At 40.2% G+C, this 26013-nt stretch overlaps 1 protein-coding gene across 16 annotated transcripts in view; it reads right to left on the bottom strand.

The window, feature by feature from the left end:
* plekha7b (pleckstrin homology domain containing, family A member 7b) overlaps positions 1-26013 on the bottom strand; it is a 77464-nt gene that overhangs the window by 35015 nt on the left and 16436 nt on the right. For 12 of the 16 annotated variants that reach the window (XM_026167169.2, XM_026167199.2, XM_026167181.2 and 9 more), the window contains 2 exons: positions 5668-5751; positions 259-370 (listed from right to left, as the gene is read on the bottom strand). In XM_026167169.2, coding sequence (XP_026022954.2) covers positions 259-370; positions 5668-5751 — 196 coding nt within the window. Of the gene's footprint in view, positions 1-258; positions 371-5667; positions 5752-8601; positions 8740-20431; positions 20512-24801; positions 24939-26013 lie in introns of those variants that run through there. The other 4 variants (XM_026167241.2, XM_080298068.1, XM_026167223.2 and 1 more) reach the window with 3 other exon arrangements.

Genomic DNA, 26013 nt, shown 5'->3' with positions numbered 1-26013 from the left:
ATACACTTTTTACTATATCTAAGTACTTTCAGTCTGACATTCACACTTGGTATGCAGACTGGAGGAGCAAGGCATTAAACCGCCAACCTGTTCTACCTCCTGATATTATGACAAATTGAACAAATGTATTAAAATTTGTAACATCATAATTTACTAAAACTCAAAACAAAAGGTTATCTCGATCAGTAATACATTAACTGGTTCATGCTCTACAGTATATCTAAAGCCTTTGCTTCTCAGAGAACCACTGAGACTCACCTTTGACCCTGAGGAAGCATCGACTGCTGCTGAGGTCACAGCCTTGGAGGACTCTGTGACCATGTTGGCTGATCTCTGATTGGCCGCTGACTTGGACATACGGGATTCTATCCTACATTTGAGACGACAGCGTGGAAGAAAAACAGAATGCAAAAAAGGATGAAAAGCACTGGCAGTGTTGTTCCTTCTCAACTCCTCTGACAAGCTCCAAACATGCAATAAAACAGAGCGCAGTCCTTTGCTGAGCTTTCACATATAAAGGATATGACTATTTCCTGACACCAACGTGAGACCAGTCAGAGCCAATGGTTTTCCACTGGATGTGTTAACAGTGAGGAAAAACTCATGTAACACTTGGCCTGGCAGTCACCTCGTGGCAGACGCGTGCGCACGCGCACACACACACACACGCGCGCGCGCACGCGCACACACACACACACACACACACACACACACACACACACACACACACACACACACACACACACACACAAAAGCCAAAACAAACTAAAAAGACAAAATCATAACAATGGCACATACGCACAGCTTACAAGGAATCTACTTCCCACCTCACACATGACATCATCATATTGAAAGGGAACGTGAAGAACTAACACAGTCACACATGCCAGAGACAAGCTGGTGTCAAATAACAAATAGCTTGCACCACACTTTAAGCTATTCAGACACTTTAAACAGCGTATTTTGGACTGCGGCCAACCATAGTGTGCAAGTACAAGTGTCTGTTGCTGAACAACAATACCAAATATTTGAGTCCAACAGCAAATTATCAAGAAAATAAAGAAGAAAATCTTGTATCACAGAGTTAAAGGCATGACAGAAAACAGGTTAAAGCTTATTCATAGGGGGCTGATTTGTGTGTGTGTGTGTGTGTGTGTGTGTGTGTGTGCATATCTATGTTAGGACAGAAAGACTAACATTTTTAAAGCAGAATTCTTTTATTCATTAAAAACTCCAGGAGCCAAGTGAATAACTTACTGTTGGCACAAATTTCCCAAAGTCTCATTCTGAATTATTGTAATGATTTTTAAACAGAAGATCATCTTTCATACCCCAAGTGCCCCAAGCTCTTCCCTGCTGTGTCATTACCATATTCTCCATCCAGGAAACAACAATGTTTCCTCTCGTACCTACTGCAGTCTAATTAGTTTTGACTGATTGCAAACAACCGAGGAGAGAAATCACGTCAAAGTACAGATTACAAATAGGGGCCAACGACATGGCATCTACAGCCATTTGTGTGAAGCTTCTGACATTTTTGTATACTGTATGCAACGCACCTCAAAGATAATAAAAAGAACAGAATTGAGATGCTTCTGAGATGTAAAACAATAAAGATTACATTCGGCAGCCTCAACATTAGTTCGCTTAGAGCCACCAACAGCAATGCAATGATACATTTCCTTACATGATGTTACATCATAGCTTTTCCAAGACTTGCATCAGATCTTCTTAACAGAGAACTCAGTTAATGTGAGAAGCGTTTTAACCTGAAGTACAGAACAATGTGATGGCATTATGGTTATGGACACTGTAATAACCAGTAAAGAAAAAATAAACTTCAATCATTTTTGGCCAAAAAGTACTGCATCTCAACTTCAATGGGCATTTCCCCACGGGGCTCAATAAAGTACAATAATGTACAAATTTACTGATGGTGAGAGTGACATGTTTAAAGGTGACCTACCTGTTTTCGCTTCAGATAATGAGGTCAGTGTGTGTTCAAGCATTCCTGATGATCCAAATGTTTTTGATTGCTTTAAACACTTAATTTAGGACTCTTCCTCTCTGTGACATCTGTATGATGCCAAACAAGTCATAAAAAAACATTCGTGTCCACTAAAAGAAAATAAATATTGGCTGATATATTCGAATATCAGATTTCTATGTGACCAAACATTGGTACTGGTTGGTATATCAGTCAGGTCCTTGAAGGAATAACTAATGAGTAGTCAGGTGACCTCTGTGCTATATATGTAACCTAGTAGTTTGTGCTTAGTCGAACCTAATTTACCAACAGGAACTAATGTGACCTGACAATGTCCTAACTCCCCCTGCATTGTTCAATAAATAGGTTATGAGCAGATCCTTGTGCTGATTTTCCCTTTGTGTGCCGCAATACACACAATCTAGAGAAAAGTAGGTAAGACTGAGGCATCTGTCAGAGACTAAAGCAAGAAAACATACAGGTAGAACAAGCGGGGGGGAAAAAGGAAAGTCAAACTGGAGCACAACTTACAGTAGTTCACTCCAAGCTTGGACTGCTGCCAGCAGTTTTACAGGATGTTTCTGTCTTATCAAGGGGACTCTGCTGTTTTATGTGAAGTTTTCATACTGTTTACCACCACTGTCATTGGAGCAGTTCCCCAGGAGATTTGTAGTGGCATGTGGATGAGAGGAGCAATATTTCACATAGTGTGGTGTCGAAGTAGGAATGTCTTCCTGCTTCTTCTGCTATGATGGAAATGGAGGTAGACTAGATGTTTTTTTTTTATCTTTTTAGACAGTGAGTGTACATGCGACTCAATGACTCGATCCTGGTAGAATAATCTAGACAAACTCTGACACTTCAGGCCAGTAAAGCAGAGTCTGATCAACCTTTCTGTGGAACCGGGCTTCATGAAGCTCCTTTTCCTGATCTGCCTGTCCTCAATATCTCCAGGGAATAAGTGAGTCAATTATTAATGGAAGAAACCCACTTCCTATTAAAGTATTATTACAAGCAGAATGAACCCCTAATGTCAACATACTAATGAACAAAAAAAACCAGCAACAACATTTAAGCATGCTGTGAAATGGAGAAATAAAATTTAGCTATCAGCAAGCAACGACCAAGGATAAAAAAGCATGTGGTAGAAGTAGATCCAGAGGAAAAGCAGAAAAGGCCTGAAAGAGCACTCACTCCTGTTTTACAAGTGGATGAGTTTACAGGCGGCTTGTGTTGCACACTGTTATAAAGTCTAAGACATGCAGCTTTTACCAGATATGAAGTGTCCAATGATGTTTCACTAAAATATTAAATTGTATCATCTTGCAGTCTTTTATTACTTCTAAATTGATGCACTGCTCATATGTTGCCTATTTGGAAACATAGTATAAAAGACAGAGTCTGTATAATTCTAAGGAAACTTGAAAGTAAATATTTGGTACACTGCCTAAACTGGCTCAGGCAAACTTTGCTCTTCTTTGGATGTTGAGTGCCTCATTCAACATGATTCACACTTCTTCAATAACGTTAAGGTCCACACTCTCGGGAGGCCAGTCTGTGACTGATAGTGTTCCATTGTGTGTTTGCCTATCTGCATACACACCGGCAGTGTGTTTAAAATCATTGTCATGCTGAGAAACAAATCTTTTGCCAATCAGATGCTTTCCAGACAGCACTGCATGTTGAGTCAAAATCTGATAATTCCCAACACCAAATGCAACCCCAAACTATGACAGGGCCTCCGCTCATGCCTCTTTTCAGACCTCATCCATACATACTGATAACGATTTGAAGGACTGGTCATCTTTTCATCAGACCTGTTGCTACTGATTTTCAGAACAGTTCTTGTGTAATTTGGCATACATCAGCCTTTTCTCCCTATTTCCCTTCCTTAAGAATGGCTTCTTGACAGCTACCCTTCCACTGAGACCATTACCGATGGTGCTTCAGTGAACAGTAGATGGATCAGCGGAAGAGCCATATATATCTGATCTTTGCTCAGTTTTTTTGTTCTGTTCCTTAAGGACTTCTAATGGCTTCAGGAACTGCCCATCTGCTGTAGATAGTTTTGTAGGGCTGTCACTTTTTCTTCTGTCCTCTATTCGTCCAGTTTTCTCAGATTTTTGTAAGGACACACTCCACACTGTGCAGAAATATGACAAGTTTTTGGCTAATTTATCTTTAAGCACCTTGTTGGTGCAAAAAAACAACGTTATGCCTTCAAACTGTTGGACATTTTTCATAAATTCAACAAACACACAGAAAAAAAAGTGCAACAGCCTGAGAAAGACACCGTTTAAAGTTGTCATAACACTGATTCATCCTTTGAGTTAGTCATTCACAGGTCAGTGTTAAGTGACTAACCAACAAAACAAAAAACATTCCTCTGAAAAATGACAGGTAGAATGACAGTCTGGCTCCTTGCAAGTAAAATATAATTGAAATTACTTTTGTACGAGACTATCTTTACTATTATTTTCTACCTTTTACTGATTTTAGCTGTGGTGCTGCATCCATTTTGCTTTGAGTGCAATGTTTCCCTCAGCTCAGTTCAACACTTCACACAGACAGTGACTGGCATATGTATGAATTGTGTCAGTGTCTTTTATAGTAATAAAAATAATTACCGTACACTTAGTGTATATGCTATGACTGACTTTTCTTAACTTGTGTTTTCCCTTGCGTGGCATCTTTGTAATGTTGTTGTAGAGCAGACATAAAACAGGTGTTATTCTTACTTTTATGAGCTTAAAGAGATCAGAAGTGGCATTTTGTTACTGTTGAAAATATGCAAGTGAGGCATCCATAGCGTTAAAGCCCCTTTGATGGTATACAAATCCGTGTCTCAGCAGGACTGAACAAGGGATGATGGAGAGCTTTAAGAAGTGAATGACAGTGGAGGATGCATATGAATCACTTTAATCAGTTTTATATTGCTTTAACAGATGCTTGTGCCCCGCCATGGTGCTGTTATAGTGGAATATTTGGTATGCACGATCATCTTACACCAGACAGCTTAAATACAACCAGACACCTGCTGCCTTGAATTGTGTAGCTTTAATGCCTTGCTTGATTTACACAATGACATAAAAGGAAATAAATCCGACTATCGTGCCATGACAATATAGTAATGTTGCCGCCTAGTAAATCCCTCCTTTCAATCAACAGTTCTCAACAATTCAGTGAGCACACAGTCAGGAGCTTGCTTTTATGGTGTCAACGGCATTGAGAGAAACAGCCCAGGTGGGCCGGAATAACTCGCTGTTATAATACAGCCAGCGTTAGCATAACAGATTGATGAGTCAGATTCATGGCTCCTGACGTGATATGAATATGATCAAAGCGAGATGTGAGTGTTGTGTCATTGCCATAGATTCCATTATGGTGTTATAAATACCATGGTAATGGTGATGAATGCATTCAGTTTATTCAAATACAACAGTGCCCATCCTTTTGTGTTCTGACAAGGACAGCTGGTTATGTTGCTAATAAACAACAAACTGGAAATCAACCAATTTTAATCTTCTTGTTAGTGGAGAATAGACACTCGCACTCCCCTGCTGTGGCATGTTTCAAGGAGAGTAACACTAAAGACTCCCATCTCAGGTTCGTAAACTAACTTATATATTTAAGCGAGCGTCATATACATCATTCACTTAAAAAAAGGTAGGCCAGCTCACCTGTCTTGTAGTGTGTAATCTATGTTTTCAGGGGAAATCTGTCCAGTCACAGGATGCCGAAATGATGTAGCCTTCAGGTTGTGGCTGCAGGACAGAGGGAGAGACAACACCAAGAGAAATAAGAAAAGGATTATCAAGTCATTAATCATATTCCTTCTGGATCAACTCCCTGCACACCTGTGTTTCTATACTCCTAGCTGTCTGTTGGATGAGGGTAAAAATATCACATAAAGTTCATAAGCTTACAGTGATGATTCAGTCAACAGCAAAAAAAAGAATCTTCAGTAGCCCTGCAGCCAGCCAAGGCTCATATAGCTTTACACAGAGTGTAGGGCTCAGCATTCTCCGTAAGCCAGCCCACCAAGCTTTATTGATTTCAATTAGATGGGCCATTCATTGCTTTAACTAGAGCATAAACACATGTTACTGTCACATGAAAGAATAGCAAACAGCAGCTACTGGTGACGAGAGGGCTGAAAAGCATGACACGACAAGTTTCTATTTGTTGTCTGTTGTATAATTACACGTGACTAAACAATGATGGTAATAATCACTTTTTACACCAAAATAAAAATATTTTTCAAATCCTCCTTGAATACAAACTCAACAAACTGTGTCAAACTAAGTCTAAACAAATATAATGCCACGCTGCAGGCCCTGAAACCTGTTTCCAGCAGGTTTACTCAATGGATGATTTCATTCTTACAAGCTTTAAAGTCTGATTGCCCATCCTTATAAACTAATAATTGGGGTATTTTTAGTTTCACTCATTCACTGGATTTATCTAAAGTACCTCACTTGTTGCCTATCCAGGACAGGTTGCCACTGCTCATTATCATTATCGCTCTTTTCCGTTGAACTTTTTCCTTATTTTTTTTAACAATTTTATGTTGGAATATTACAAAAAAAATGTCGGTGAGCAATTTGCATTGCATTTGATATATTGCTATCATAGATGCAATTTCAGGTTTGAAGTCTCGACTCTGGCAACTTAAAGAAATGGTTTCATTCAAGCAAAAGACAAAAAGGCTGGGAGCAATGATGGGTTAAACAAACAAATAATCCTTTTAAGTTGATACTCTTTACTAGTGATTTATTAAATTCTTCTCTCACTGTCTCTCTTTTGTTTCCTTTAATCGTCACTGTCATCGTTAACAGCACTGAAGCTGAAAAATACTGTGCGCTCACAGGGTAAATACTGCTATGCAGAAGCTAAACACTTTCATAAGCACTCACACAGGCACGGATAAACACATTGCTGAGATAAAAAAATGTTTACACTATGTTCACTTAAAGTGTGCCAGTAGTAAATAAATGATTATAGTGCAGTGGGAGGTGGGGAGGGGGGTGAATGCTCTGAAGGAAAGCTGCTAAGTTTCAGCACCATACAGACGCAGAATGATAGAAACAGAAAGTGGTTCTTCACTGCATCACCATGCAGCAAAGGGAGGAGGAAACAAACAGAGCAGGCTGGAAAGATTTATGAGTCGACATTTCAGCAAAGTTCACAGGAAAAAAAATCCAATTCTGCAGATGTAAAAACATGACTTCAAGTATAAACGGTATATAAAATGCATGTTTACGATCACGTGTATCCTGCATTGAATTCAGCATTTAAATATCCATAGATAAACAAAAACTTGCACACCCATGCATTCGCACACGCAGAGATTTGACCACTCATAATTTGCTGAGCTGAACTGGGCACATACAGGCAGCAGCACTGCACCAGGCTCCCCTGTTAATTAGGAATCTGCATTCTTTGAGGCTTTTGTTTTAGCCGCATTACTTCTGAACTATTTGTCACGGAATTTGAAGCATCCCCAGCTAATGTACCAACAATGCAGCACACTGGGCCCATTTGTTTGGAGAAAATTTGCTTCCTTGAAAGCTTGTGACGATGCTTTTTTTTTTTAAAGGACGGGGGAATAAACGTCCTGTACGTGAGCTACCGAACAGCCATCTAAATTATGTAGTGGGGAAGCACCGAAGGTTTCATTTAGTTGCACGATTTGTTTAAAAGAGTTTTGTAAGTCAACACAAAGAGCAAAACAAAACTTTAAAAAGATGACAGTGTTTTCAGTCATCCTGCAGTTGTTTCTGTCTCCTATGAAGTCAAATGTTGCAATACAGCAGTGAGCGACGCATCATCTGATAACTATGCAGTATATATTATCCTGACAGGAGTTCAAGGCTTGCATATTTCAGCATTCAAAACCATCGGGTCAAGAGTTTTACCAGATAAAGCAAAGAATGATTGACGTTTCTCCTTGCAGTGAACTTCAAGAAGGCATGTCTCATTGTGTCAGTTTAAGCTGAGCCACAAAAAAGGGGGCTGTAAGTAAAAATACTGGTTTAGTTTGCCCAAATGCAAACACCCTTACACCATCAAATGGAGCTTTTTATATGAACTGAAATGAGTTTGATATACAGTTGCCAAACTCTGAACACCAAATGACAGTCTGGTTTTTTTTCATGAGAACCAAAAACCTTCCCTGAGAAATTTGTGCAGAAACAGCAGCACTGCAACTCAGTTCCTATGAGCATGCTCTGTCTCTCTTTGCTGCAACAACTGGATTCAGCCCTGGCACGCTATGCAATATTTTGCAGCAAAACAAGACGCTCAGCCTAATCCCTGTCCAATACATGGGTTAGGTCCAGACAGAAGGGTACCAAGGGCAAGGCGCTGTGGACGGAGCACCTAATACTCTCTCACACCAACAGAAACACCTTGAGGTTTCTAACTACTCTGGTTTTTCTGTAAGAAATTAATCACACTACGAGAATACAATGAAAACTCCTTGTACAATCTTTATAGAACTTTTTCAGGAACAACAAACTCCAGTGGGAAAAAGCAAACTGTTCCCACTATGAGAACATATCTCTCTACCACTATATACTGCTATGTAATACACATAATGGCAACAGTCTGACCTGTTTTGAGATCATGCATCATCATGACGCCGCTGGACTCGCCGTGGTGGCAGGTTATCCTCTCGGCACTGTGTCAGGTGGAAGATGCAGAGGGTCTTTCATAGAGGCTGACATCCACAAAGAGCAGAGTAAAGTGGAGCCAGCAGGATATAGGCTGAAGGGGGAGCTCTCCATCTCCACTTTGTCCTGCTTAAGCGTGCTATCTGAGTTTCAGCCCACACTTACTGAGTGGATGGTAGAGAGCTATCTCCCTCCCATCAGGGGAATGCCTCAGTTACTTATCAGATCTTCCTCCCTTTCCATTTTCTCTTCGCTCCTCTCTCTGTTTCTCTTTCCCTATTTCCTGGAATTGAGCTTTCTGCTTCCATAAATCTCTTTCAGGGAAATATATGCAGCAGCCCTATACCTATGGCTGCTATTAAACTGAGAATAATTTATCTTTGACATCAATTCAGTCTTTTTGTTTTGTTTTGGATATGGCAGAGTTTTTGCCAGTTTCATGATGTTGCCGCCTAATCATTTCTTAAATGCATTATTCATTTATTTTAGTAAATCATTGTCAGGTTCATACATTACTGATATGCCCTAAGTAACAACACTGCAAGTAGAGACACCAAAATAACTTGACAGCAATTTTCTCACAGATCACAAGCTTTGATTGGCCAGGTTATTCCTGTTCTTTCATACTAATGGTTTCTTCCATTTCCAAGTTCAAGAACTGGAAAGGAAAATGTAAATAAAAACAGAAACCAGCAATATACAAGTCTCATCAACCCATATTTAATTCAAAACACAAGCTAAAAGAAACCCAAATGTTTAAACTGCACCATGTCTTCTAAAGCCTGTATATACCTTTTAGCATTGATGGTGGCTTTCCAGATGTGCATGCTGCCAATCTCAGAGGCACCAGTGAACCCCTTTACCATCAGAGATGCAGGCTTTTAAACTGAGCGCTGATACCAAACCTGATGGTTCCTTCTCTTTAGTGCAGAGGAAACAGTGTTAGTTGAAAAATGTTCCTTCAGCTTTTACAGCCTTCTTTACATGTGTGGTTGCTTATAATAAAATTTCTCAGTTCGAACATATGAGATGTTTCCTGTTCTATTGTGAATAAAATCTAGGTTTATGAGATTTACACATGATTGCATTATTGTTTTATTTACACTTTTTCAGAACCGTTGTTTACACATTTAAAGTTCATATAATAAACTGTACGCCGTGAAGTCAGCTAAACATGCTCACAGCCACCACGGCAACAACATCAGTTTTGGAAAACATCTGTTGTGCAGTCAGTGAACTGCTTTAAGCTGGGACTGTTAAAATAACTATGATGACAAAAAACACAAGAAAAACTAGAGTGTTTAAACTGGGGTTAAACCTCAGAGTGTCTCCTTTTGATGCTGGTTTAACAGCAGTATTGATCTATGCTAAGAGGGAATTAAAAAGTAATCCAGTAACCCAAGTGGTACCAACATACTGTAGGCCTATGGAATATATTAAATCCAACAGACAACCAAGGATTGTTGAAGTTAGTAAAAATGTCATGTTTCGGCTGTGTGCAGGCAGGAGAAGGACCCAAACGCAAAACTCACCACGCAGGAATTAAACTCAAAAAGCTGCTTTATTGCAGAATGGCACAAAAAATATAACAAAACTAAACTGGGACATGGATAAACTGACACACAGGGAAACACAGCCATGAGGGAGACTACAACACTGACAAAGAGAAACACAGGGCTTAAATATACTGAGGGATAACGAGGGAATGAGACACAGAAGGAGAGCACAGCTGGGAGTAATCAGGCTGGACGAGACAAGGGAAGCAAAACTAGAAACACTGACATGAGACACGGACCTTCAAAGTAAAACAGGAAACACACTGACTGAACTCTAGACATGTAAACTTAACAGCAACTGGAGAGACAGAACATAGGAACCTGAAACATGGTACAGAAAGCCATAGTAGACGCAACATGGAACACAGGGAAGCCATATTACAAAACCTAAGAAATAAACCTATGATAAACATAACTGAAACCTAAAGAAACAACAAACACAGTACAACAAAGGACTCAAAACATAAACCATAATATAAAAAAAACACAAGAACTCAAAAAGCTGGGTCAGAAAGACCCAGAACCGTGACAAAGAAAGACTTCAGTTTGCTTTTCAGTGAAGCAATGAGAAAGTGTATACATGATGGAACTAACTCATTAATTATAAATGAATTGTAAGACAGACTGGTTTGATACATTTTGAAAAGTCATATTTTTTCCCAGATCCATTTGGAATCAACAGAACAACAAATCCAAGAGTTATCTGGCAAATTTGAGTGGCAGATGTATATTATTCTATAAATATTCAAATACCAAGTGGCATTAAAAAAATGTGCCAAACTATAAGTTAGAATTGGGTGACTTGTGAACATGTTTGGTTTGGGGTGGGGTTTTTTGCCCAGTTGACAGATAGACTTCCTAATCCCATACTTTTAGATACTTTTACATACTATACTGTATCTATACAATATACTGAAAATGTGATGGTATTTATTTATTTATTTGTTTTTAGTATGGTGGGTACCACGGCTTCAGTTCCTGCAGAACCGATGGGGGCAACAGCCACAGGAAAAAGTACACAATGAAGACTAGTGCAGCTGCCACAACTTGTTGATAAAAAATAAAAAGTACTTTGGGTATGAAGGTTTGATGGTGATGCACAGATATAGTGATGACCAACACTGAAGGTGTGAGCACTCAGAGCAGTATTCCCTGAACAATAGGTGATGCTGCTTAGACAAAATTGATGAGATATTATTTTTGATGTGTGGTGCCGCTTGCAAGGGCGAGAACAGAAAGTATTAAGGGCCTGTTATACTTGTAGTAACTTTTGTAGTCTACTTGGCAACCATCCTAACATCTCATTCTGTGTCCAGTCAACAAAATATGTATAATGTAATATTTTTTATATTTTACAGTAACTGCTGGCAATTACAAAACAACTTTGTAATAAAAGTTTATGTTTCCGTTGCAATACCAAATAGCACCACAAGGGAGTGCCTCCATGATTTTGTTGGTAAGCTACATTAGATAGATGCCCACAGAAACTCACCAGTGATTCTCATCCTTATAGCGAAGGTGGAGTGCAGTGGAGAACTACGTGGGCCTTGTATAGTTGACTTTGAGTACCGTAGGACAAACATAGTATCAGCCTAATTTTTCTGTCTTACACAACTCTGAAACACTGGAAGTCTTGTGGTTGTTAAGGCGTCCACTGAGTCAAGAAGATGCACTGACAGCAACAGCAGCTGCACAGAAATCTGTCTCTTGAACCAGTGTGCTTACATAAATCATCTGCTGCATTTGACCTCTGAGAGAAATAAAAACTACAAATCAATGTTGTGAAATGAATCACAAGATAACAGCAATCATTTAATTGAGCTGGGCTGCTGATTTAATTTCCAGACCAGTGCAATTAGCGGTAATGAATGTACAGTATCATGTTAGTGTGCAGATGATAGGCTTCAAAAGAATGAGATAAAAGCAAATCAAAGATGTGCTGGAGATATGCACACATGACAAGCCAAATGAGGTGCCACAAGCTGTTAACGAAGTCTGTAATAATACTCATGTCTATGCGTGTAATACCCCACCCATGCAACGAGAGCGTGTTACAGAGTGCGACGGGACATTACATCATAAGGGAGATATCGTGGACCTCCAGAAAACACCCCATAGCATAGGAGGCAAAAATAATTAAGCCTTAATAATAGTGGTTTGTGCACAGGGAGCCATTAAGGAGATAAGCATTCAGCAGCAGGATTTCTGAATGTTGACTGAGCGTTATCAGTTTCATAGAAGAGGACTGCAGCAGCCTCGCTCAGCATCATTTCCCTGACATTTGTGGAAGAATTATCTGGGCAGTCTCTCCCAAAAAGCTATCGGGAGATTCAACTGCAGTTCAGTATGGAAATGAGGGATACGAGCTTCACACTGAATAACTGGATTTTCCCCATCACTGCACTCATTCATCATCAACTACATTGTTTTCAACAGCAGCAACACCAAGCTGAACTGGTAGCATGACACAATGATTGCAGCTGAAGGACAGCTGTGTCTCTAAGATGGAATAAATGAAATAGGAAAATCTTGGTCCAAGCTTTACTTAATGGAGCACAGTCATCCAGAAAAGAAAAAAAAACACTATTCAAGTAGCACTGGACAAAGACAGGCTCAAACGGGCCCAATGTGGCTCAAAAACAGGTGCACAGACTTGCCAGTGTCTGAACATCAGTCAAACAAAAGGGTTGGCAGTAAATGAAAGAAGTGTTGTCTTATTAACATTCAAAGCATGTGCAGTTCTGACGCAGCACATTTCATTGGAGTCACAATTGTCCTTTGGTCATGCTGTTGCAAAACAAGTCTGGCAACAGCTAATTGTTTTACAGTGAATGTAAGAGAGACTTGAGTTGGACCAATAATAACAAATGCATGGAAACCTGATTTTAAAAATTGACAAAAGTAGATGTGGCTGTTGAGATTCTGATCTCTTATATTTACTATTAAAAAAAACATTAACTCCTGTTATTTATTTGTTGAAGATTGTTATAAATTCCAAATATGCCAGCAACTGGCAGGGCAGATAAGGCTTTGGGCACTGCCTCCTCTTTTCCACTGGCATTAGTTTTAGCTGGCTGATAAATATTTATAAAGGGTGATAAGTAGTAATTCATCAAAGACACTGTGTTAGTATAATGCCCCAAAACATGACAATAAAATGGCTTTTAAAAGCTTATTCCAGGGATCAATAATAGAGATATGCTGTGACAAAGAAAAAGTTGGGAAGTCTTCTGAAGTGAGCATTACTCAGAAAAAAAAATCAATGGCAGGTCCCTGCAGCTTTTTGGGTCAATATTTAATACCACAGATTTATCCACACGTTACTTGACGAATATTGATGGCCAAGACCAATGACAAATCACATTTATTTGACGTCTTCAATCTTTGCTAATAAGAATTGTCACATTTCTTCGAGTAATAGAAAGTAATGTTAAATGGCGTTCTTGTAACCTTAACGGGATGAAGTCTACTTCACAACATCCTTGTAAAGTGTGAAGTGCATACATAAAGGAGAACATATCGTGCTCATTTCCAGCTCCATATTCTTATTGTTGGGCTCTACTTGACTAACCCTGAGTTCATCCACTATCTGAAACAGGCTGTTTTAGCTTCGTTTCCTCTTCCCTTTAGGCCAGTGGTTCACAAAGTGTGCGTTAGGCAGCACAATTGAGGCATCCAGCCACTATACAAGGAAAACCTGGGGGAAATATGACATAGAAATAAGCTAAAAAAAGATCAGTTTGTAAGAAAAATAAACAAACACGAGTTTTCTGATGCTATCATACAGAACTTTATTTCTTATTTTATTTATATTTTATTTATTTCTTCTTTCTGAAGTAGCATATACCAGAAAATGATGGCACTGTTATAGCTCATGAGGTTGAGCCAGATGGCTATTTCAAGGGCCCAGGTTCCAAGCCTGGGTTTTTCATGTATTTCCATCTATTTCTATCACCTTGCATATTTTAAACGATAAAAAGTCAAGGTCTCAAATATCCCAAAGCTTTTTAATGTCTATCAACATGTTTGGGTTTTTTTATCACAGAACAGAATATTTTGCTTCAATGATGCACAGAAAGCATCCGGCAGAGATGCACGCTACTCAGCTAAGCAGACTGATTTCAGGTTCCAAGCAAATGATTCCAAATCAGGAATTAGGGCTCCTTGATGAGCTAGCCAGTCCTGATCAAGGAGATCCTGGACACGGTGTCTCTTAAATGCAAATGCTGTTTCATGCTCCATGAACTGGAGCATGCTAACTAATGTCAACTAACACAGCAGGATGAATGTTGCCCCTTTTAGACATGTACTCCTTTCTATTAATCTGAGGGCATATGAACCTTTCTGATTGAATCTAGTAACATTTACATTTTTTTAAATGGCATGAGTCTGCCACTTTCCACCTCGCTTGCTCACACGGTCTCATACTTTCCAACTAATCTCGTGCCAAATTTGAGGAAGTATCAAACTTGCCCTATGATGGGGCAAGAGTTAATGAAATGATGAATGTTCCCTCTTCTCTTTTAATAATAATAATAATAATTATTGTAAAGTAAATCTGTACAAAATACAAAGACTTCTTTTTTTTCCACATTTCCAGAGCAAAAGAGCATCACAGCGAAGTGTGTGAAGTTGCAACTTAATTACTGATTATAATAAATTATTTGCCACATTGAAACAGACCTGATCAGGAGCTAACCACAAAGGACACTGTGTTCTTCACTTTACAATCATACAGTCTGATCATTTGTTTGATCTGTATGATGGATTTAAATGTCAGAGTTGTGTGAAACTCTGAATGAAGCCATGAGAACATTAACATCAAAGTGAACTATTTCTGCATGACAGGATGCCCTTGTTGTAAGAGATGAAGGCAGCAATATTATGTACCCCATGCCTAAAAAAGGCTTATGTGCCAACACAGACTTAACTCCTTCCTTACTGAGACAGACAGGAAGGTACTGTATTCTAGGTCATTCTGAAGTGGAGTGCTTCAGTTCAGTTCAATTACATTTTTATGTACAAGAGCAGTAGCCTCAATGCACAACAATATTAAAAAGAAACCAAAATTATCCCATAATCCCCACTTGGCAACATTGGAAAGGAAAAACGTGTTTTTAACAGGAAGAAACTGCTGGCATAACCAGGCTCAGGGAGGGGCAGCCAGCTGCCATGACCAGTTGAGAGTGAGAGCAAAGAGAGACAGGACAAGAGGTAAACTATAATAGAGAGCCCAAGTTTAATAATTGCTAATGATTAAATATAGTAGTTTTTCACAGGGAGCGAAAAAGAAATGCTCAGTGTGTAATCCCCCCCACCGAAAGCCTAAGTCTAATTCAACAAGACTATAAGCTTTACGAAAAAGTAAAGTTTTAAGCATAATCTTAAAAGTAGAGTGAGTCTGTGTCCTAAATCCAAACTGGGAGCTCACTTGCATATAAAACAAAATCAAGCAAAAACAGTCAAAATAATTAAAACAAATCTTAAGCGTGAAATATAAAATGACAAAGAAGATCGATTTCTTTCTTTGATAACCTGATTTCCCCTGTGGCTAAGGAACACTGAACTAGAGCATATGCTTCTGTTTTACATACTGAGCCTCAGGCTCAGCAGCTAAATACAGAGCCCAACCCGCATCACAAAGCCAAACACAGCTAAACGCTTAGCTGTGCAATGTAGGACAGAAGGGGATGTGAAGTGTGCAGGAAAGCTAAAGCTGAAAATCTTTGGGCAGAAGATAAACACAGGGCCGTTAGCTGTGCTGACTCCAAAGCTAAACATACCACCAAGATCCAACAGTCAGATCAATTTTACCAAAAGTCACCAATTTTGACACTTTCATAGTGCGATAATGGTTAAACTCATTAAACTTTTATTGCGCCTTCTTACGTTATGACTCATTTGAATTTGTCTGACTCACCCTTGAATCTCCCCCTTCTCACCCATGTGTAGGAGGCTTAACTAGCAAAGTGATCATGGCACTGTCAGCAGAATAAAATATATTAAAGAGCATGAGCCTGTGAAATATAACAATGAATCAGAAGAGATAAAAAGATGTTAGCTCCCCCATTCCTTCTGCTCTCTTCCTTCTATTGTCCCTACCCATAGCCTCCCATCTGGGTAACTTATGAACTAAAACAAGGCAGTACATAAAAGCAGCAATGCGTCATTCTGGAAGCAGAACAAATAGACAGAAGATAAAATACTTCACAGGTCAGCGATATCCTGTAACACCCTTTCCCCCCCATCTAATTCCTGTAAAAACACACAACACAACTGAATTAGTAACTCCGGCATCCTCAAAAGAGTGTCCTTTATCCTTAAGATGCAGATGGACTGCTGAGTCTTGTCCTGTGGAGGTGGCTCTTCTGTGTTGTGCCATGCGCTTGTGAAGTGGCTGTTTGGTCTCTCCAATGTAGAGGTCTGGGCATTCCTCGCTGCACTGTACAGCATACACCACATTGTTAAGTATGTGTCTGTGTTTGTCGACTTCACCGACAAGGTCCAGAAACTTACCCTGGATCCAGATGAAACCATGGTGTCCTTTGATGTAGTCTCTCTCTTCACTTGCATACCCACCACGGAGGCCGTGGAGACTGTCAGAAAACGACTACAAGAAGACAGCTCCTTGGAGGACAGGACCAACTTCACACCCGATCAGATCTGCACACTGTTAGACCTCTGCCTCACCACTACATATTTAAAATACAACGAAGGCTTTTACAGACAAAAACATGGCTGTGCCATGGGCTCCCCCGTGTCACCTATTGTAGCCAACCTTTACATGGAGGAAGTGGAAAGGAAGGCTCTTGGCTCTTTCAAAGGAAGAGTACCCAGCCACTGGTACAGATATGTGGACGACACCTGGGTCAAAATCAAGACACAAGAAGTGGAATCCTTCACTGCGCACATCAACGCCATAGATAAAAACATCAAGTTCACCAGGGAAGACACAAAGGACAACTGTTTGCCTTTCCTGGACTGCGCTGTGCACATTGAAGAGAACGGCAAACTCAACATCGAAGTTTACCGGAAGCCCACACACACGGACCAGTACCTCCTCTTTGACTCCCATCACCCTTTGGAACACAAACTTGGAGTAATTAGGACCCTACACCACCGGGCAGAACATGTTCCCTCTAAGCCTGAAGGAAAAAAGAAGGAACACACACATGTAAAGGAAGCACTCAAAACGTGCGGCTATCCTAAATGGGTGTTCTTAAAGTCAGCAAAGAGGCACAGAAAAGAAGACCAGACACCAGCGAGGGAGGATAAGAAGGACAGACGCAACAACATTGTCATCCCCTATGTAGCCGGTGTATCAGAAAAACTCAGGAGAGTTTTCTCCAAGCATGACATCCCAGTGTATTTCAGACCCAGCAACACACTCAGACAAAAACTGGTTCACCCGAAAGACAAAACGCCAAAACACAGACTTAACAATGTGGTGTATGCTGTACAGTGCAGCGAGGAATGCCCAGACCTCTACATTGGAGAGACCAAACAGCCACTTCACAAACGCATGGCACAACACAGAAGAGCCACCTCCACAGTACAAGACTCAGCAGTCCATCTGCATCTTAAGGATAAAGGACAATCTTTCGAGGATGCCAATGTTCACATTTTGGACAGAGAGGACAGATGGTTTGAAAGAGGAGTGAAAGAAGCCATCTATGTCCACTGTGAGCGACCATCTTTGAACAGAGGCGGGGGTTTACGACACCAACTCTCTGCCATCTATAATCCAGTTTTGAGATCCCTTCCCAGACGCCTTAAGGCCCACTCACATCCTGGGCCATCTGATCTCAGGAATTCGCATGATAAGGTGGGGCCAGGTTTCACAATGAACACACCCGAAACTCTGGCTGATTGGGACCCACACCCAGTTTCACACCTTGGCTCGTGCGATTAGAGGATCATCAGGGGGTCCTTTTGTCCCTCTGTGGGGGGTTACTCCCACTAGGTTTATATCTGGGACTCTCCACCATTTGACCTTAGAACTGAAGAAGCTTCTCGGATGAGAGGTGAAACGTCTTCAAGCAACTTAAAGAAGTCCAGACGCTTTTCTTTGCAAGCTCCTTTGACTATATGTGATAAAGTTTAAGAAACAGAGACTTGGAGAAGAACATACAAAGTTGTGAAAAGTTAGAGTAACTGAAGAAATATTTTCCCTCTTTGTACCTTACATTCGTCTTTGATGGCAGGAGTGGTGATAAATAAATTGTGCAACATATCCTTGAGGAGAGAGATTAAGGGGGAAAGTCTGGCTGGAACAACCTATAAAAGATTTTTAAAAGTAAAGGCCTGTCAATAAGCAACAGTCTTCATCTGCAGTTTATTTATCTGGCACATAGCAACATGTGAGCTAAATTAAACCCCAGAATCCAGCACAACATAGTAAGGTGGTTGTTTAAACTATCATTTTTCAAGCAAACCAGATGATAAAGCATAGCTGTGGCATCCTTTGTAAAACTAAGGCTATGCAATCACATGACACGATCTGTGTTTATAGTGGGGCAATGTTTTTGAGCAGTGACATGCATATAAAGGAATTTACAAAAAAAGACTATTCCCAATAACCCGTCAGATTAAACATTTTCTATAATCAGTGCCAAAGCAAAATTATGAAAGAGGAGATGAGAGAATTCTGTGGAAATCGTCTGTACATCTTTCTTGCACTCCACTGCATTCGTCATTGATATTCATAATAAGTGTCAGAGCTGTCACAGCATCTTCCCTGTAAGCATAAAACTGATTTTGCAGTGGTGCATCATGCACAGCCTCTTAACACTCTTCCCATGTGTACACAGATGTGTTGTATGGTTGGGGGTGGGGGTGGGGTGGATGCAGCATTATATCTAGTATAGAATTTACATGGCAATCGATTCAGCAACACCAAATATCGATATTTCATGAAATAAATGAATATACTCGGGGAATGCTATGAACAAGAGCGCTCATCGCATGCACAATCATCTTTACTTACATTAAATCAGCTCGACCAAAAAAAACACATCCAACACTGGACATACTTAGCTTGACAAAGCTGCTTCCTAATTCAGAGCAAGCTAATGGCTCAGTCACACGAGGAAAACTAGGACAAAAAATCAGTGGCTGCACGGTGATTGCATTGATTTATTGTTTTATTTTTGTTTTGTTTTTTTAATACTGATGATTGCCCAGGACATCCAGCAAAAAGTTGCAGTCTGACTTGGACTGACTACAATCCATCTCAGAGAGATTGTCAAAGATTAGCAAATAATTACTGCCTAATTTATAAATGCAGACAGATTGCCAGCACATTGCCATCAGTGTGAATGAGCCTTTGTCACTGAGCACAACTCGAGGGGACTCAACTCAGCTGGCTGCAAACTACTTGTATTCTGGTTATATTTAGAATAGGATGGTTGCTGAATGCAAATGTAACAGTTAAATGGAAATTTCTGTTAAATGTGATTTTCTGATTAAGTAGACAGCAACAAATATGTGATTTTTATGACTTATCGCAGTTGATTATCAGAAACAGATTGCACTTAATTGCCAACTTGACACCATTAAATTGCAGACTGATAGCAGACTGACTCTGTCTCAAAGCAACATAAATTGCAGATTTTAGTGACAGTGTTGGTATGTTTGTCAATCTCATTTTGCAGGAAAAAAAAACAAAGACAACTTTATCTTATTGGATAATACAGATACTGACTACATTTATATTTGCGGACATAATGAGCAATCGAAAATAGGTGACAAATCGCATTATATGTTATTGCAATACTCAGCGTATCATAAAATGTTAAAAGAATTGCAATAATACCATATTGTGAGTGAAGTATTGTGATAACATCACACCATGGGTTGTCTGATGATTCCCACCTCTAATGTGTAATGCTTTCTTATGCTGCCAGTAAACCTTTACAGAATCTTCAGTAACCCAGCTTGTCTTCACTTCTTCAGGTGACAGTGAGAGATGACTGCTCTTTCTTCAGAATAAGAGAATCAATTGCATACAACAGCCATGAAAAGATTTATAAAAAGACAGATGAAGAGTTCCTGAAAAAGTGAAAACTGGTGAACAAAAGCACAAACCAAAATGTGGCTCGTCACCACTGTGTGCATCAGAGTTATCTGGACTAGCATCACCAAGTAAGTAAGAATATGTGGCCTAAAAATGCAAATCTTAAAAATATGTGTCTTAAAATGCAGGCACGGCCTACCTCAGTGCTAGCCCCATGCAGCAGCAGTTATCATTTATGAGGTTTATTCCGAGCATTTTTCTGTCTTCGACCTGTCTGCACCCAGTTTTGAACAGTACCAAATGATGGATGTGCAGAATGAATGTGTCTGAGTCACACAGCGAGAATATCTGTCACGTTTCCCTGAGCACACACAGAGTGACAAACTGCATATGTTCATGCACAGATTATCTCTCTGATCTCTAAACCCCATAATCCCACAACATCAAAAACTGAATCAATAAAAAGCTAACAGATAAACAGACTGTGAGCAAGACACCATGTATCAGATACAAAAATTCCAGTTCATAATTTGCAAATATTCAAATAAAAAAAACACTATATCTGAATCTTTTTCACAAATAACAACATTTCTTCTATTCAATTTACAGTATGCCAGGCTACACAATATAAGAATAAACTGCAGTAATTAATAGAGTTGGTGAGCGCCGTATTAAACTGATAGATAAATAATGTGGGAAATTAGGTGGCGATACTGTGGCTAAACTGCACAGACTTGAAACTGACACAGCAGTTTGTTCTGTCTTCTGGGTGAATGTTTTACTTCAGAAGAGCTGGCAGAAAACCTTCTCATTATTCCCCCTGAGCGTAAAACACCTTCCATAACCCTTTATACCCTGTTTCTTGTCTCACTACCACTTTGATGCAAGGGGAACAAATCTTCCTTCATTTGAAACTAAATGGTAGAGATGCTATCAGTGCATTGAAGAAAAAATTCCAATTGTTATCAGTCCCTGCATATCACCCTCTCTAGCTTTTAGCAGGCTCAGAAGGTGCTCCTCTTTTATTATAACCTGTGATAAACAGAGGACAGTATTGGAGGCTCTCATAGGCCTTAAGAGGTGCATATAAAATGTCTTAGTAGCCAACAGAGCTTTGTAACATGCGCTATCTAGTAGTATGATGATAGATCTAACTGAACTGCACATGACACATCCAAAAGACTCAAGCTACCACTGAATAGGGTAATAGCTATCTAATAGCTGACAGAGGAGACCACTTAATAGTGATATAACTACTATAGTGTAACAATATCAGTTCAGGGAGATATATATATATATATATATATATATATATATATATATACATACACACATATATACACACACATATATATATATATATGTTCTCCTGTGCCTTCAGTTCACCATATGCTCTTTGCAATGTAGTGAAACAAAGCAGATGTAGCTGTATCTTATTGTAGCCTTAAGGCTTACTTTATCTGAACCAGGGTAATCCCCGTTTTCCACATTTCATGAAAGCCATGTCACTTGCCAGTGCTTTTGTCCAAAAGCAGAGAAGCAGATAAACAGCCACTGGATTCTCTAACAATCGGATTCAGCTAACCCTCATGCTGTGAAACATGTCTAAATCCTTTACACAATTGTGTCAGAGACTTTATTATATCATCCAGCCACTAAATACCCTCTACTTAACCCTAACCAGCACACACACACACACACACACACACACACACACACACACACACACACACACACACACACACACACACACACACACTAACACACACAGATATATGAAATCATCCCGATGAAATGTATTTATTGTAAATGTCTTCACTTCATTTACATTTAGTGACAGTTTTCAAAAAGTGATTATGTTGGTAAGAATCCAAGGCCTGAGGGCATCCAAGTTTGTAAAGCACAGCACTTTCTTTTTTCTAAACCACACGCTTATCTTTACCATTGAATGTGTACAGTGTATCTAAAATAACGAAGACATTTCTGAAATCTCATCAAGGATGGCGAATGCTTTCTTCCGTCACATTCTTTCCTTCGCGGGACTGAGTCGGCTCTTTCTGTGTGAGGGTGTCTGTGTGCTGGGAGCTACCTGTGCCCAGATTGCCTGAGGCTTAGAGAAATCTCTCCTGCAGTTCTCATTACAGAATCTGAGAAGACACACAGCCCAGAGTACAGGCAGCCAATGAACACACTCCCACTGGGGAGTTATATTACAGTGATACACGGGGTTAAGACAAAAAGCGGCTACTCCACGACTGCAGTGCTCTGTGGCAATGAACAACACCCAGGCACCACACACAAAGGCCCCTGCAGTCCAGAAACCACACAACATCAACTAGAATTTGTCCAGGCTTCATGTCTGCTGCACACATAGCTATTTTTTTTCCTGGTATTCCCTTACTGAGACCAGAGGAGCACAGTGATGACATTAAATCCTTCATCACTAGACCACATGATTGTTGATCAAACACATTGATCAAATGTTTAGAATTATTATTTGTTAGCAAATTTTGTTACCCATTTTCTTTCACAAAAAACATGTAATAACACATTGCATCTCTCTCTGTTGACTGCCAAAGCATGCATGCTATCACAGTTCAACATGGAAATTAAACTGATGGATTAAATTAATTAGGTGAGGGTCCACTTGGCTGGCAGAGGGTAAATGAAGGCTATTTTTAGCCCTCTGTATCCTGTGTGTGAGGAAAGCTTGCTGTGACTTAGTGGGTTTATTAAGGCAGGGAAGGTAGGCCACATCTGGTGCACTGCTCGAAAAACTCTTACCAGCCAGCAGGATGGAGATTTTACTAGAACAGTCTCTTCCCTGGAATCTCTATCCTACTCACAGCGGCTCAACTAAATAACAGTTTGGGGGATTTAAAAAGGTCACGATCTTAATACACTGAGAAGACCCTCCCTTTTCAAATGCTTTAACCTTCTGTTAAGTATCACCATTATAGTCTATTCTTAGAAATAGTAAGTGTCCCTGGAAATGTGCAGTGGGGCGGGGTCTGTCCCCTGTATTCAAAGGTATTCTATCCACTGCACCTATTTTTGGTGTTTCATTTTTCAGCCTGAAGTGCTCCAGCCATTCAATCAAAGACATGACCTCTATGTCAGATAAGCATACAAATGAAGCACTATGGCTTTTGGCTACATTCCACTCTGTGGCCGAGGACTGAAGCAGGAAGGATGAGCTGTGCTGGGTGTGACTGGGGACTGTTTTGGTGAACTAAACATTGAGTCAGATGTTCAACACTAGAAGGTGAGCATTAGCTAATCCATTAAAACCAGACAACCGCACAGGACTGGAAAAAACTCACCAGTCTCATTAATGTTATTTCAACATGTGCTGTGCTGTTAATGTAGCATACTGCAATTAAAAGACTATTGATTCAAAGATGATCCAAGCCTTCACGCTCTGCTATTTGCTGATCTTAGAAGAAATTTTGCAGTGTGGTGCTTACTGCCTCTGTGGCAGAGAGCACTGCGGGGGATCTGGCCGATGCAGAAGCATATGTAGAAATGACAAACAGGCTAAGTAACCTTATCGCTTCAGCTAACATAAAGACCCTGACAGAATGGCAATAAGCTTGATGTAGTTTGTGCAGATCAATAAATGGATGGTTTCCATGTCACATCCCATTTAAAAGTGGCATTAACCACACCAATAAACCAAAGAGCAGCTTCAAAATTGCCGGCTTCAAGCTGCTCTTTGGCTTTTCATACACTGGGCTTCGAACTGTGTTAATGTAAAGCTGTCTGTCTACAGCAGCATGCATACTATATGCTGCTGTATCAATTACATATATGATCCATTTTGAACAATTATACTAATGTAACAATTTAGTCTTTTATTTAAGGCAACAGCGCCCACTGCATGTAGTTTATAGAGTGTAACATATAGGATTTGAGGTGTGTAAGAAACATGTAACATACAGCAGGTGTGCTGTTTGTCTGCATATGTAAAGGGTCCTAACAAACAGCAAGTGCACTAAGAATAAACACGCACTCCCATGTAAACTACATTCTTTTACAAGTCTGGCTCACTCTGAACTTAGGACTGCATTAAACCCCTGCAATAGTCTAGCCTATAGAGAGATCTACATTAAAGTATACAAGCCCAAGGGATCACAGTTCTGCTGACATCAACACAGCAATCAGTGACCTGTGATCATGAAGCACTGCAGTGAGCATCTCCCTCTCTCTCTCTCTCTCTCTCTCTCTCTCTCCCTCTCTTTCTTTTCCCTCTCTGTCTCTTCACCCCCGTAAAGACTGATCCAGTTCGCACAGGTACACACACCCTCCAAAAGCAATCAGTAGGTTTATACAGGCATAAAAAGCCAGATGCCTTGTTGGCAGCAAAAAGAGATAGCGGACACTTTTCAGCATGCCTCTGAAACCTGCCTGCATGTAGACTTTGTACAAACACTTAACAACATGCAATCTAAAGCATTTTATTTCCTGCCTGCTGGAAAGCCTTAGCACACACACACACACACAGCTCCCGACAAGCTATGCAGCAATACAGTCCCATATATGTGCTAAGAGAGGGGCTGGGATACACACCTGTGAGTCGCCCCATACACTGGCTGCCTCTTGTAGGAGACGTGTGAGGTTGATTGTCCTGGCTGGCCCAGCATGTTAGCTGCAGGTCTGTGATTTGCTGTGCTGTGCTCGTCTCAGTGGTGCCTGTGTGTGTGTACTTCTCTCAGCTGGTAGTGCCGCTGTTGCTGACGTCCTCTGCTGAGCCCCGTGGCGTCAGTTCATTCAAAACATCCTCCTTCCCGCCTTTGCTGCTTAGGTGAAACTAAAAATATATGCAATCACCGAAGTGTCCCCGGTTTCTGAGTGACACCCGTGTGATTGGTATTATCGAGGCCAATCAACCTCACCAATAAGTCTTTTAAGAGGTCCCAAAGCACAAACTAACACCACAGGTACAAAGAATAAGCCATAACAATATAATCATAATCTCTTCCCTCTTTCCCTCCCATTAACGGTACTCTTTTCTTCCTCAGCTCTCCTCCTTCTCTCTTCTAATAAATGCGTTCCTCAGCAGAGCTCTGTCGCCAGAGCACTTCCCTGAACTGGATGCTTTGCTCCATTCTCTCTGCAGTCATGCAGCCAATACACAGCATAAAAGGGGGGAGTTAAGGAGGAAGGAAGGAAGGATGGATGGATGAGGAATTTTAAAAAAAAAGAGATGAGGGGGTGAGGAAAAGGGAGAGAATGGGTAGCAGCATCCAAAATGCTGCAGTGAGAGCACTAACTGGGACCAGAGAAAAACTACATTAGCTTCACTTCACAGGCTCTCTGTAAAATCCAGGAATGATTTTAAAATCCATCTCCTGACATACAAAGTCCTGAACGATCACATCCTATCACTTCTAAAAGGGGGGATCTATTATGCTCTTTCTTACTTTCTCTAACAGATATTGTTTCAGTCGTGGTTGCTCATATGAAACATGGCCAAAGTTTCAAAACTGCAGTCAGTCAGTGTGCAAGGGCCCCGACTCCACACTCCTCTAAATGCTTTATTTCAGACAGTGTTTTTTCTACTCTTGAATCTGTTACTTTCAGAGACACTATGTCCTTAATAAAATCATTCCAGGTGCACAGAACCAAACCTTAAAGGCACTTGTTTTAGAAAGGATAATAAAAGGGGCTGCACCAGCGGACAGTATACGATAGAAAAGGATTGTTTACGACTGTGAAACATGCAAAGCTGTTCTTTTAGAGTACTAAAATAAATCTATCTTAAATATCCAAAAATATTAA

This window comes from Astatotilapia calliptera, chromosome 1 (genome assembly GCF_964374335.1).
Source record: "Astatotilapia calliptera chromosome 1, fAstCal68.1, whole genome shotgun sequence".
Taxonomy (NCBI): domain Eukaryota; kingdom Metazoa; phylum Chordata; class Actinopteri; order Cichliformes; family Cichlidae; genus Astatotilapia; species Astatotilapia calliptera.
This window is presented reverse-complemented; position numbering and strand designations above follow the sequence as displayed.